At 35.6% G+C, this 12,748-nt stretch overlaps 1 protein-coding gene across 6 annotated transcripts in view; it reads left to right on the top strand.

Annotated features, from left to right (window-relative positions):
* The window catches only part of SCAPER (S-phase cyclin A associated protein in the ER), a 529,442-nt gene that overhangs the window by 1,513 nt on the left and 515,181 nt on the right, over positions 1-12,748 (top strand). For 4 of the 6 annotated variants that reach the window (XM_078079039.1, XM_078079040.1, XM_078079036.1 and 1 more), the window contains exon 2: positions 7,463-7,529. The exons of 1 other annotated variant lie outside the window; for it this stretch is intronic. In XM_078079039.1, coding sequence (XP_077935165.1) covers positions 7,524-7,529 — 6 coding nt within the window. In that variant the 5' untranslated portion in view covers positions 7,463-7,523. Of the gene's footprint in view, positions 1-5,139; positions 5,297-7,462; positions 7,530-12,748 lie in introns of all 6 variants that reach the window. One more of the 6 variants, XM_078079037.1, reaches the window with a different exon arrangement.

Raw genomic sequence — 12,748 nt, 5'->3', positions numbered from 1 at the left:
GAGTCTTTTACGGTTTGCCTCCCTCTCTATCTTTGTTTTTCCTTCCCTTTCCTTATGTTCATCAGTTTTGCTTCTTAAATCCCACATATAAGTGAAATCATATGGTATTTGTCTTTCTCTGACTGACTTGTTTTGCTTAGCATAATACACACCAGTTCCACCCATATCGTTGCAAATGACAAGATTTCATTTTTTAGGAATTAATATTTTAATTAATTTAATATTAATCGAAGAGTCAATTTTTAATATTGGAAAATTTCTTTGTGGGAGGAAGTGTGATAATGATGGCTTTGAAGGCAAATTGATCTGAGTTTGAATCCCAGCCTCACTACTTGTCCTTTGGCAGATTACTTAATTTTTCTGAGTCTTGATTTCCTCATCTACAAAATAGAGATAATATCATTCGCCTCATGTATTTGTTGATAGCAAGTAACTGAGGTGTCTGTAAAGCATTAAGAACTCCTCCTCCATGGCTCTCAACAAATGCTTGCCTCTTCCTTCTCCTTGCTCCCTTGTGCTGCATTTTTTTATTCTCTATAGTTAACCACCTTTGGTCAGTCTGCCTGGTGGATTATGCATGGAAGCATAATCAGTGTTACTATACAAATGCATTTATAAATAATTTTGGTGACTAGGGTTCAAAGGATTAGTGTTTTAAACATAGACTTTAAAAATGTTCTTAGGGCTTCATAAATACTTAAGAATCACTAAAAGTTTGATTTGATATTGTTATTAATATCTTCACTTAACCTCTTTCAGGAACGTTTTAACGATAAGATGAGGGGCTTGAGATTCTGTCTTTTCTTTCACCTTCATAACTAACCACAATTCATCCTAATTTTAAAGGAGAAACAAAATTATTTGGGAATCACATGTGAACATTCTTTAAACATTTAGAAAGTGGTGGTGGCATTTAGTGGGAAGTTAAACAGAATTCTCTCTAATGGTGCAATCCTATATCCATTGTGACATTGGCATTTCTGAAACTGTAGAAGTGATAACTGCAAGTGGCTTAAATAACAAACTAATCAATAAAAATCTGTTTCCAGTTTTATGCTTGGATGGTAACCTTTTTCACAAATGTGTTTGGCTTTGACAGTACATCTTATGGGGTATAAACAGCAAAAAGTCCTAGTGGAACCACCTTACAAAATTATTAGGAAATGATTTATAGAAAGTCTTTATTTACTCTGGACATGAAACACTAAAGATTTCATGAAGTTTTGCTAAAATAATGACTACTTTTTAGTAATTTCTTAAAGTAGTAAGTGATGTAGGAAAGACCTTAGGGTTCGAAGCCAATGGCCAAGAAAGAATTCTTGAGATGTCTTTGGTGCAAAAAGGTGGTTTTAGTAAAGCTTGGGACAGGACCCATGGGCAGAAAGAGCTGCACTGGGGTCATAAGGAGTGGCCCATTGTATATTTTCAAGCTGGGGTGGGGATTAGGGATAGCGCAAATCTCTTAAGGAATTTTGGAAGCAAGGTTTCCAGGACCTTGAGGGGGCTATTGTAGGGAAAAAGTAATTTATTACTGTTTAGTAAAACCCTAGTCAAGAGACCCTTCACATGTATATCGGTGGGTCATATGCTTGGGGGATGATTGCCAACGTGTATCTTGGGGAGTAGAGATAAAGGAAGTTTCCAAAGAAATTTTTATATGTTAAAGTAGACTTACAGGATCCTGGAGGGTCTGGCTAAGATTGCCTTTTGCCCTTAGCAAAGTATTAACATCAAAGCAGCTGAGTCCCTAGAGGAATGTCACTCTGCCTGTTTTAAGGACTTGTCAATGGGCTGTAGGTAGTAAGGAAATTTAATTTTTCTTTTGCCTTTGTTTCTCACATCGGTAAATTCATTATATATTTTGAAAACATGTGGATTAGAATAGTAGAATTAACTGCTATGTACCAGTCTATTTCAGTAATTATGTATGCATGGACAATCTTGTCTCATAAAAGCTAACCCCCCTTCATTGTTTTGAAGCAAATCTCAGACATATTTGATTTGTAAAGATTTCAGTTTGTGTTAGGCTTGTTTAATATAGTATTGCAAAAGAAAGGTAGTTTGGTATTTTCAAAGAGGCATGCCAGGTTCATGGGAGAAGATAAATGCCTCCTAGTTGATTTATTCATGGTAGTATATATGTGAGTGATCAGAATTGAAAATTTCATTAAACAGCTTGGAACTATAAAATGTCTGTGGTGTTCTTCAAAGTACTTATTTTACCATAATACATTTATTTTCTACTCAGCAAAGATGTGAACAATTACTGATAGTTTTTGAGTATGCCGACAATGGCATTCTATAAGTACCAGACTCAGGGAAATACTCAGATTTTCTTCAATTTCAGAAAATGCCAGCACATTGAGTGATTTTGTGAACATTGGATATTGCCAAACCCAATTTTTCTAGAATTTATTGGCAAACATGAGAACAATTCATAGATGTACTGCCCTGGCTTCTGTTAGATGGGCCTATATTTTTTAGAGTAGAGTTACTAGCAGGCTTCTCACTGTTTTGAACCTGCGTTTACTTCTTGCCTTTTCAGAACCTGTGTACCTAAACTCAGGTAAAGAAATGAGGCAGGCCTTTGCTGGCATTTGAGCCAATCTTCCCATTTCCATTTGTAGGACTCTCAGGTGTCTCCACAGACTTTCTGGGACTGTAGGGCAGGCTAGGACAAGTGAGACTTCAGTTTATCACTGGCAGCAGCTTGTTCAGAAATCTCTGGGCCAGTCAATCCTAGTGTCTGTTCCCTGTTTACTGACTTGTTTTTTTTTGTTGTTGTTTTGTGCTCCATTTTCTGCTTGCCCATTGTTTTACTGTAGCCTAGAGTTTCTCAAATTTACTTGAATAGCACTGCCAATATTTGCCATATCCACTTTTTATATTAACTGATTGTTTATGACAGTGTTATAAATTTTCTTTTAAAATGGAAGTAAAGGTTTTAGAGAAAAATGTTATAGAAATAATAGTATAGGTGGTAGTTATGGCAAATATGAAAGTAGTAACTGAATGCTTGAAATTTTGGAAGTTCTGGATTAGGTATTAGGGTTTTTTTTTGTTTTTTATTTTTATTATGTTATGTTATTCACCATACAGTACATCATTCATTTTTGATGGAGTGTTCCATGATTCATTGTTTGCATATAGCACCCAGTGTTCCATGCAGTACGTGCCGTCCTTAATACCCATCACTGGGCTAACTCATCCCCCCACCCCTCTCCGCTCTAAACCCCTCAGTTTGTTTCTCAGAGTCCATAGTCTCTCATGGTTCATCTCCCCCTCCGTTATCCCCCCCCTTTCATTTTTCCCTTCCTTCTCCTAATGTCCTCCATGCTATTCCTTATGTTCCACAAATAAGTGAAACCATATGATAATTGACTTCCTCTGCTTGACTTATTTCACTTAGCATAATCTCCTCCAGTCCCATCCATGTTGATGTAAAAGTTGGGTATTCATCCTTTCTGATGGCTGAGTAATATTCCATTGTATATATGGACCACATCTTCTTTATCCATTTGTCTATTGAAGGGCATCTTGGCTCTTTCCACAGTTTGGCTATTGTGGAGATTGCTGCTGTGAACATTGGGGTGCATATGGCCCTTCTTTTCATTACATCTGTACTTTGGGGTAAATACCCAGTAGTGGAATTGCTGGGTCATAGGGTAGCTCTATTTTTAATTTTTTGAGGAACCCCCACACTGTTTTCCAAAGTGGCTGCACCAACTTGCTTTCAAGGTTTTTAAAAATAGCTTTATTGAGATATATCTCACATACCATAAAATTTAGCCATTAAAGTATATACTTCAGTGGTTTTTAGTGTATTCACAGATTTGTGTAACCATCACCACAATTTACTTTAGAACATTTTTAAAACCCCACTATGAAACTCCATAACAGCCATTCCCCATTCCTGACCTCCCTCGCTTCTCCATCCTACTTCCTGCACCAGCCCTAGGCAACCACTCATCTTTTTTTTCTCTATGGATTTGTCTATTCTGGCATTTCATATTAATAAAATCATATAATATGTGGACTTTTGTGCCTAGCTTCTTCCATTTAGCATAATGTTTTCAATGTTCATCCACGTTGTAGCATGTATCAGCACTACCTTTTTTTTTTTTAACACTTTATTTTTTTAGGGCAGTTTTAGGGTCACAGCCAAATTGAGAGGAAACTACAGAGACTTCCCATATCCTCCCTGCCTCTACTTATGCATAGCTTCCCCCTTTATCAACATCCCCCACCAGAGTGGTATGTTTGTTACAATTGGTTTAACTTATATTGACAAGTCCCTATCACACCAAAGTCTATAGTTTACATTTGTATTTACTCTTGATGTTGTATTTATGGGTTTGGACAAATGTGTAATGACATGTATTGTATCCACCATTATAGTATCATAAAGAATACTTTCGCTGCCCTGAAAATTTTGTGTTCTGCCTATTTATCCCTCCTTCTTCCTAACTGCTATAACACTTGATCTTTTCCTTGTCTCCATAGTTTTGACTTTTTCAGAAACTTTGTCTTTTTATGGCTGAATAATATTTTATTGTGTGGATATACCACATTCTATTTATCCACCAGTTGATGGACATTTGGATTGTTTCACTTTTTGAATATAATGAATAATGCTGCTATAAACATTTGTATGCAAGTTTTTGTGTGGACATGTTTTCATTGCTCTTGGATATATACCTAGCAGGGGAATTGCTGGGTCATATGGTAACTCTGTTTAACTTTTTGAGGAACTGCCAGACTGTTTACAAAACCAGCTACAGCATATTACATTCCCAACAAGCTGTGTATGTTACCTCCAGTTTTTCCACATCCTCTCCAATACTTGTTATTGTTTGTCTTTTGGATTATAGCCATCCTAGTGGGTGTGAAGTGGTATCTTATTGTGGTTGTGATTTGTATATCTGTAATATTCAACATCTTTTTGTGTTATTAGGTATTTGTATATCTATTTTGGAAAAATGAGGACATAGCCTTTAAACTTCTTCATCTTTATAGATGAAAATACTGATATTTAAAAGAGATTAAATGACTTCTCAAGGTCACATAGCCAGTGCTTTGGTTGATTCCAGTGTCTCTATATACTCTTTCCACTATATCATGCTTTCTCCTACTTTTTAGAAGTAAAGAATACAGATGAAATGGTCTGGAAATTCAGATGTAAAAGATCTCTGTCAGCTGGGGATGTCAGAATAGGCTTTTTGAAGATGACTTTTGAGTTGATCTGGAACAACTGGAAGGCTTTGAATATGTAGGAGGGTGAGAGCAGGACAACATGGTGAGCAAATATTCTTTAGCATGGGCTTTATTTATTAGTAAATAAGTATTTAATGCCTACTCAATGCCAGGCACTGTTCTAGGTACTGAGGCCATAGCGCTAACAAAACCAACAAACACCATGAAGCTTATGTTCTTGTAGGGAGAGAGGGACACTATACCAATTAAGTAAATAATATAAGGTGATAAATGCTCTAGAGAAGTGGGATAGGGAGTGTCAGGGGTGGGAGTCAGAATAAATGGGTTGCAATTTAATTTAATTTAATTTTATTTAAAGATTTTACTTTACTTTTTTAAAGTAATCTTTACACCCAACATGGGGCTTGAACTCAACAACCCTGAGATCAGGAGTTGCATGCTCTACTGACTGAGCCAGCCAGGCACCCTTGAATGAGTTGCAGTAGTAGTGTTTGAGAAGGCCTCACTGAGGAAGTGACATGTGAGCAAAGATGGAGTAAATCTTGAGTGTTCCAAGTAAGTATAAAGCCCTGAGGCAGGTGTGCGTCTGGCATTTGGGGGAACATAAAGAAGCCATTGTGGCTGGAGTGGAATGAACATCAAAGAGGAGAGGAGTTGAGGTATGGTCAGAGAGGTATGAATATGATACGCTACTGTGAGGACTTTGGCTTTTACTCTGAGATGGAGAGGAATTGGAGAGTTGTGAACAGAGGCGCTGCATGTAAAAACAGAACGGTTTAAATGAGATATAGTTCATACATCATATAATTCAGCCATTTAAAACTTTTGTACATTAATTAATTAATTTGACAGAGGGAGGCAGGGAGAGAGAGAGCGTGAGCACAAGTAGGGGGAGCTGCAGAGGGAGAGGGAGAAGCAGGCTCCCCGCTGAGCAGGGAGCCCAACATGGGGCTCGATCCCAGGACCCTGGGATCATGACCTGAGCCGAAGACAGCCGCTTAACCACCTGAGCCACCCAGGTGCCGGCAATTCAGCCATCTAAAAAATGGCTTTTAGCATATTCACAGAGTTGTGCAATCATCACCATAATGGATTTTAGAACATTTCGTCATCCCCAAAAGAAACCCCGTCGGTCATTCCCATTTTTCTCCAGCTCCCTAGCCCTAGGCAACCAATAATCTGTTTTCTGACTCTATGGATTTGCCTATTCTAGACATTACCTATAAATTATATAATATATTGTCTTTTGTGACTGGCTTCTTTCACTTAGCATAATGTTTTTAAGGTGCCTCCATGTTGTAGCATGTATAAGCGCTTTATTCCTTTTTATGGCCCAATATTCCATTGTATGGGTTGTTTCCACTTTTGGCCATTATGTATAATGCTGCTATGAATACTTGGATGTAAGTTTTTATGTGGACATGTGTTTTCATTTGAGGTGCTGCATTTTAAAATGAGCAGATTCACTTGGCAATGGATAAGTTACCTAGGCTCCCATCCCTGAAGCACCTAGGTTCTAATTGCTACTTTCTTTTCTTTGTTCATTATAGGGTTAGGCCATTCTTTCTAGCAATATCTCTGGCCCTTTTTGTTCTATCTAGGTTTCTGCTTTGGGTTTCTTTGAGTAAAGGTTTGGCCACATTATGTTGATATCCTGAAAAGTAAGATCTGTTCTATGTGGAGGCTTATGTAATAGCAATTAAAATATTCTGATAAAATCTGTTTTCTGAAGTTCCTAAGAAGAGGTACAATGTTTTGTATACTAGTCATTCATTAGTGGGTCATAAATCAATTTAATGAAAGCAGCATTTGAAAAATGAGAAGGATATGTCAGAATGCATCTCACACAATAGGGATAAACATTACTTTAGGAAATTTTGTTTCAGTTAAACATATATTTGTGAACTGAGTAAGGATATACTGTGTGTGTGTTGTGTGCACTATATAAATGGTAGTAAAAAAAAAAAGTCTGCATTGAGATCTCATAGACTATTCATGTAATTAACAGTGTTTCTCTTCTATTTAACTTAAAAAAATTTGGGGGGAGAACCTTAAGGTATTCTTCAGTATGGAATATTTAAAACATGCTATATTATGTCCAAACAGGCAGTATAAAGGAGCAATTTTATTTTTTTGTTGTTTAATGTAATGACAAACTTGTGATGAGACTTGTATCTTTTTAAGTATAAATATTTTTGACAATGTTATGAGTAAGAATATATATATATATATATATATTTTATTGTAGGAGTCACACCCCAGGGGTTTCTGTGGTAAATGAGCTTCTTGGCATACAAGGAAATTAAAGAATGATGGTAAGTGATCGAGCTACCTTAAATTCTAACCTTAGTTTTTTTGTCCTCCTTTCCTTACATCTCTTTTTCATTTAGTATCTTTGCAATATACCCTAGAGCATCAGAGATCTTTATTTCCTTTAACAACTTCATAGTGTTTCCTGTTGATTTGTCTTGTTTTTAAACAGCTCTAATGGGCAAAGTGTAGTAAAGCACTGCTAGTCTGCCAACTGTGGCTTTAAGGAATGTGGCCAAAAACCCGAGAGTAAATTAAAAATGCCTGTGATTATCCATAACAGATAATTCATACAATGAAAGTATGTTCACTGTACTTGTAGAATTCTTGAGCTTCTTATTCAGAACCATAGTAGTAACATTCCCATAATTCTAACAAGTAAGAATTGAAAGCTGATAGCTGGATAGGGAAGAAGAGAAAATAATTGAGAATTAAGCTTTTGTGTTCTGCCTAATCATCAGGAAGTAAAGAACTCAAAAAGTCTAAAAAGCACTTTGGTCTGGGCCCATTTATCTTACAGCTACATCCTCTGTACTTCTATAGCTCCCGAGGGCATATTATAATATACAAAAGTTGTTCATAGTGATAACCTGAAAGTACCAAGAAAAGAGGAAGTTCCTTCAGTAGCCTCCGTTTAAAAGTCAGGGAAGTATGATTCAGAGATTTTTATCCAAAATGGTAAAATGGAAAAAATTTGTGCTTAGCAGGGCAAACTTTAGTTATAGATTTATGTTGAATACCTCATTTCCCAATGATGTTGTTCATTTATTCATGATATACTTATTTCAGTCATTCATGATTTCTTTATCATGCCAATTTTTCATCATTCATGGGGAAGATAGACGGTAAATACAATGATGTTCATTTATTCATGATATACTTATTTCGGTCATTCATGATTTCTTTATCATGCCAATTATTCGTCATTCATGGGGGAAGATAGATGGTAAATATGTAATTATAGGATTTGAAATGTAATTGTGAGATGTACTGCAAAAGAGTACATGTTGGTTCAAGCACTTAAAAGTGGTCCTGGCTAAGTCAGGGGGTTAAAGTACTTCATTCTGAGAGAGTTACTTTTTAAGTTGAGACTTGAAAGACCAGTAGGTTTTAGTTGGGCTGGGGGGAATACCGTGTTAGCATGCTTTCAGTAGCACATGCTCAACAGTGTCACCAAGGATTTGGTAAATTATATTTTTCAAGGAATTTGTGCATTATATCAAATATTGTAAGTTGATATGTTAGTTATAATATCCTTTTACCTTTTTAAAGCCTGGAGGTTTTAGAATCTGTAGTGATGTTCCTTTATTATATCTGATATTGGCTATTCTTTCATTAGTGTTTTCAAATAACCCATTTTAGGTTTTATTATTAGTTTTTCACTGTCATATGTTTGTTTTGTATTTTATTGGTTTTTGCTGCTTATCATTTCCTTCTTTTTTTGGAATTAATATGCTACTCTTTCTAGCTTCTTGAAATAAGAGACTCAGATCATTGATTTTCAGCTTTTTGTCATTATATCATTTTATGGCTATACATTTTCCTTTAAGCATGGCTTTGGCTGCTGTACAAGTACTGGTGTGTCATATTTTTATTATGATTCAATTGAAAATATTTTAAAATTTCCAATGTGACTTCTTTGATCTGTAAGTTATTTAGAAATGTATTGCTTAATTTCCAAACATGAGGATTTTTCTGGTTATCTCTCTTTGGTACTTTCTATTCTTTGAAATTTAGTGAGGCCTGTTTTATGACCCAGGGTATCTACAGTCTGGAAAATAACATACACTTGAAAAGAATGTATATTCTACCATTGTTGAATGTTGGGTTCCAGATATGTCAAATATGTCAAGTTTGTTAATTATGTTATTCAAGTCTTCTGTACTGTTACTTAACTGTTTTTGTCTCCTTATTCTGCCAGCTTCTTAAAGAGGTATGTTAAAATCTTCCGTGGTGATAGTGTTTTTTCCTATTTCAGTTTTTCCTTATATGTTATTAGATACACATTAAGAATTGTTATAATTCACTGGTTGATGAACCTTTTATACTTATGAAATATCATTCTATCTCTAGTGGTAATCCTTGCCTTAAAGTCTGCTTTGTTTAATATTGATATAGCTACCATCCTTTTTTTAAATTTCATTTTAATTCCAGCATAGTTAACATACAGCATTATATTAGTTTCAGGTGTACAATATAGTGATTCAGCAATTCTATATATTATTCAGTTTGTTTCTTTTGTTTTTTGTCCATTTGTTTCATTTCTTAAATTTCACATATGAATGAAATCATATGGTATTAGTCTTTCTCTACCTGATGACTTTTTTTTTTAATGATTTTATTTTTTAATTTATTTTAGAGAGAGAGAGAGAGAGCATGAGCGGGAGAGGGGGGAGAGGGAGAAGCAGACTCTGCGCTGAGCATGGAGCCTGATAGATGGGGCTTGATCTCACGACCCTGAGATCATGGCTGAGCCGAAATCAAAAGTCAGACAGTTAACTGACTGAGCCACCCAATCTAGGTGCCTCTCAATCTGGTCTTTTAATTTTCTGGGCCATATTAAGTAGACTCACCTTAAAATCTTTGTCTGATAGCTCCATTATTTGGATCATGTGTGGGTATATTTCTATTTTCTGGTTTTTTTCCCATAATTTTCAGATATTTGACATGTTTCATAGTGTGTCTGGTAATTTTTGATTGGGTGCAGATATTATATGTGAATAATTTATTAGATAAGATGATAATATATTCCCTAGAAAAGATGGTAAGATGCCTAAGATGGTAGTATATTCCCTAGAGAATTTAGTTTTGTTTTTGGCAATGGCTAGGGACACTGGCAGTCATAGTTTAATCCTGCCAGATATTGAAATGATTCAAAATTGGCTCTGTTTTTTTGTGAGGGCTTATCTATTTCTAGTTTACCCTTATTCTAAGGGGATGGAACTTCGGGGTTTCAACCTAACGCCTGCGATGGCCCTGGACAGATTTTGTTTCTGTACTTTTGCAAGTCTATCAAACTCTGGTCAACTTTTCTGTCTTGGCTGTGTCCGTTGGAATTGCCAGGTGCCTCTGGGACAACAGCAGCCCTGATTGCTGGACTCACCTCTTTAAATTTCTTATTTTTCCTGATCTTGCCCTATAATTGCTTGCTTCCTTCACTTTTTTTCTGGTGCTTTAAACAGATGTTTAAAAAATATTTTGTTCAGCTCTTACAGTTTTTCTCAAGTGGATGGTTGGTCTGAATTACCTAGCCCTTTATAAGCAGAAGGGAAGTTTATTTCTTATTCACATAATAGTTCAGTGCAGGTATTTAGCAGTCAGCCTTTCACATTGTAATTCAGGGACCAACTCTCTTTTTGTCTTTTTCCTCATTCTCTAGAGTTCTGTGTTGGATCCTCTGCATCTGGCCAGTAAGTGGGAGAAAAGAGAGAGAATATAAATGGTGATACATGAGATTTTCTTTATAAGCCAGGCCTGGTAATGGCTTACCTTATTTTTGCCTATATTTTAGTGTGCAGAATTTAGTCATATGGCCATCTCTCTGCAAGAGCCCAGTAAGTGTTATATAGCTTTGTAGCAGGACAAAAATCTAGTGGTTTTGGTGAACATATTGTCTCTGTCACAGAGGCTGTTATAATAATTTATGTTTGACATGATGATGGCTCAGATTTGGGTGATATTAGTGGATTTACAATTTCAAGATATATTTAGGAGATAGAATTGGTAAGATTCGATATCTGTTCTAACAGAGATCTCAAAACAAAGTAGCTCATACAAGATTGAAGTTTATTTTTGTCCCTTGTGATAGTCTGGACAGCCTTAGTTGATCTAGGGCTTTACTTTACCTTTAAAAAGATGTGAAATGTCAGTAAGATCTGACAAAGTTATCATAGGTTGCTGTACAGAATTCCAGCTCCACTCCTGTATTAGGGAAATTGTACCAGTTACTCAGTTTCTCAGATAAGTTTGTGGTTTGTTAAAAGTATACATAAGTGCTACCACTCTTAGAATTTTAATGTACTCCTGGTGTTCAGTGACTGGTAATCTTGTCTTCATACTACTTAAAATATGAAGGGCTTTAGTAGTGGGAATTTAAAAGAAAGGGTCTTTCCTGAATTATTTAGAAAGCTGAAAAACCATTTTAAAAAAGAAGGGAAATTAGTTTTATGAGCAAGTAGTATTATGGATGGATTTTGAAGAACTTGTGAGAAGTAGTAACTTTAATGGAGGTACAAGCATAAAAATTTAATAAATAGTGCTTGAAGCCAGTTTAGGATTATGAACAAAGTTGCTTAAAGTAGAAATTATTTAGATTTTTTTTAGCCTTAGCAGATAGGTTAAAAATTTCTTTTCCCAATCTAGGAGCAAGTCTCAGAAATTATATACTTAAATCATAAACTGTAAGTGTTAAACATAAAAACTTTCACTTAGGACTGATGTTTATGCTTTTTATTGAAACATTTAGTATTTGAACAAGCCTCTGCAAAATCTCCATATGGCACTAGGTGGCACACTGTGACTTTGGGATGAAAATAGTATATTTTGTTTAAGTCTCCTGGAAGAACCTAGATGAAAATTCTGTTTGAAATAGACATCTGTAATGTTTTGAAGTATCTCAGAGTCATTTATTGAATAGCAAACCCTGATGCTTAGATTAAAATGCTTAAAACTATTGTATTTAAGTTACTACTGACATCTTTATAACAATAGGGTTATTAAAAATGACTAGAATTCGTGAGTTATTGAAAAGAGGTCACTTAGCATATGTTACAGAATGCACCTGTGATTTTATGGAAAAATGGTTTTCAGTCAGATGTTGTAGTAAGATGAATGTTATGATATTTTTGCATGTGAAGTACTAGAGTTAAGAATTAAAACAAAGTCTTGAGTTGGTGGTAGCTTTTTCTTTGAATTTATGTATGTGTACTAAGAATAAAAGAACTAACTTTGGGGTACCTGGGTGGCTCAGTTGGTTAAATGTCTGCCTTCAGCTCAGGTCATGATCTTAGGGTCCTGGGATGGAGCCCCGTATGGGGCTCCCTGCCCAGCAGGGAGTCTGCTTCTCCCTCTGCACCCTGCCCCCGGCTTGTACACATACTTGCTCTCTCTCTCTCAAATAAATAAATAAAAATCTTTAAAAAAAGAACCAACTTTGCAAAATTTATGGTAGAATTGAAACCTTTATAGAAGAAAAGAATATTAGATTTCAAGTTTTCTGTTTTAG

This window comes from Halichoerus grypus, chromosome 8 (assembly GCF_964656455.1).
Source record: "Halichoerus grypus chromosome 8, mHalGry1.hap1.1, whole genome shotgun sequence".
NCBI lineage: Eukaryota > Metazoa > Chordata > Mammalia > Carnivora > Phocidae > Halichoerus > Halichoerus grypus.
The sequence above is the reverse complement of the archived record's forward strand: the minus strand, read 5'-3'. Positions and strand labels throughout refer to the sequence as shown.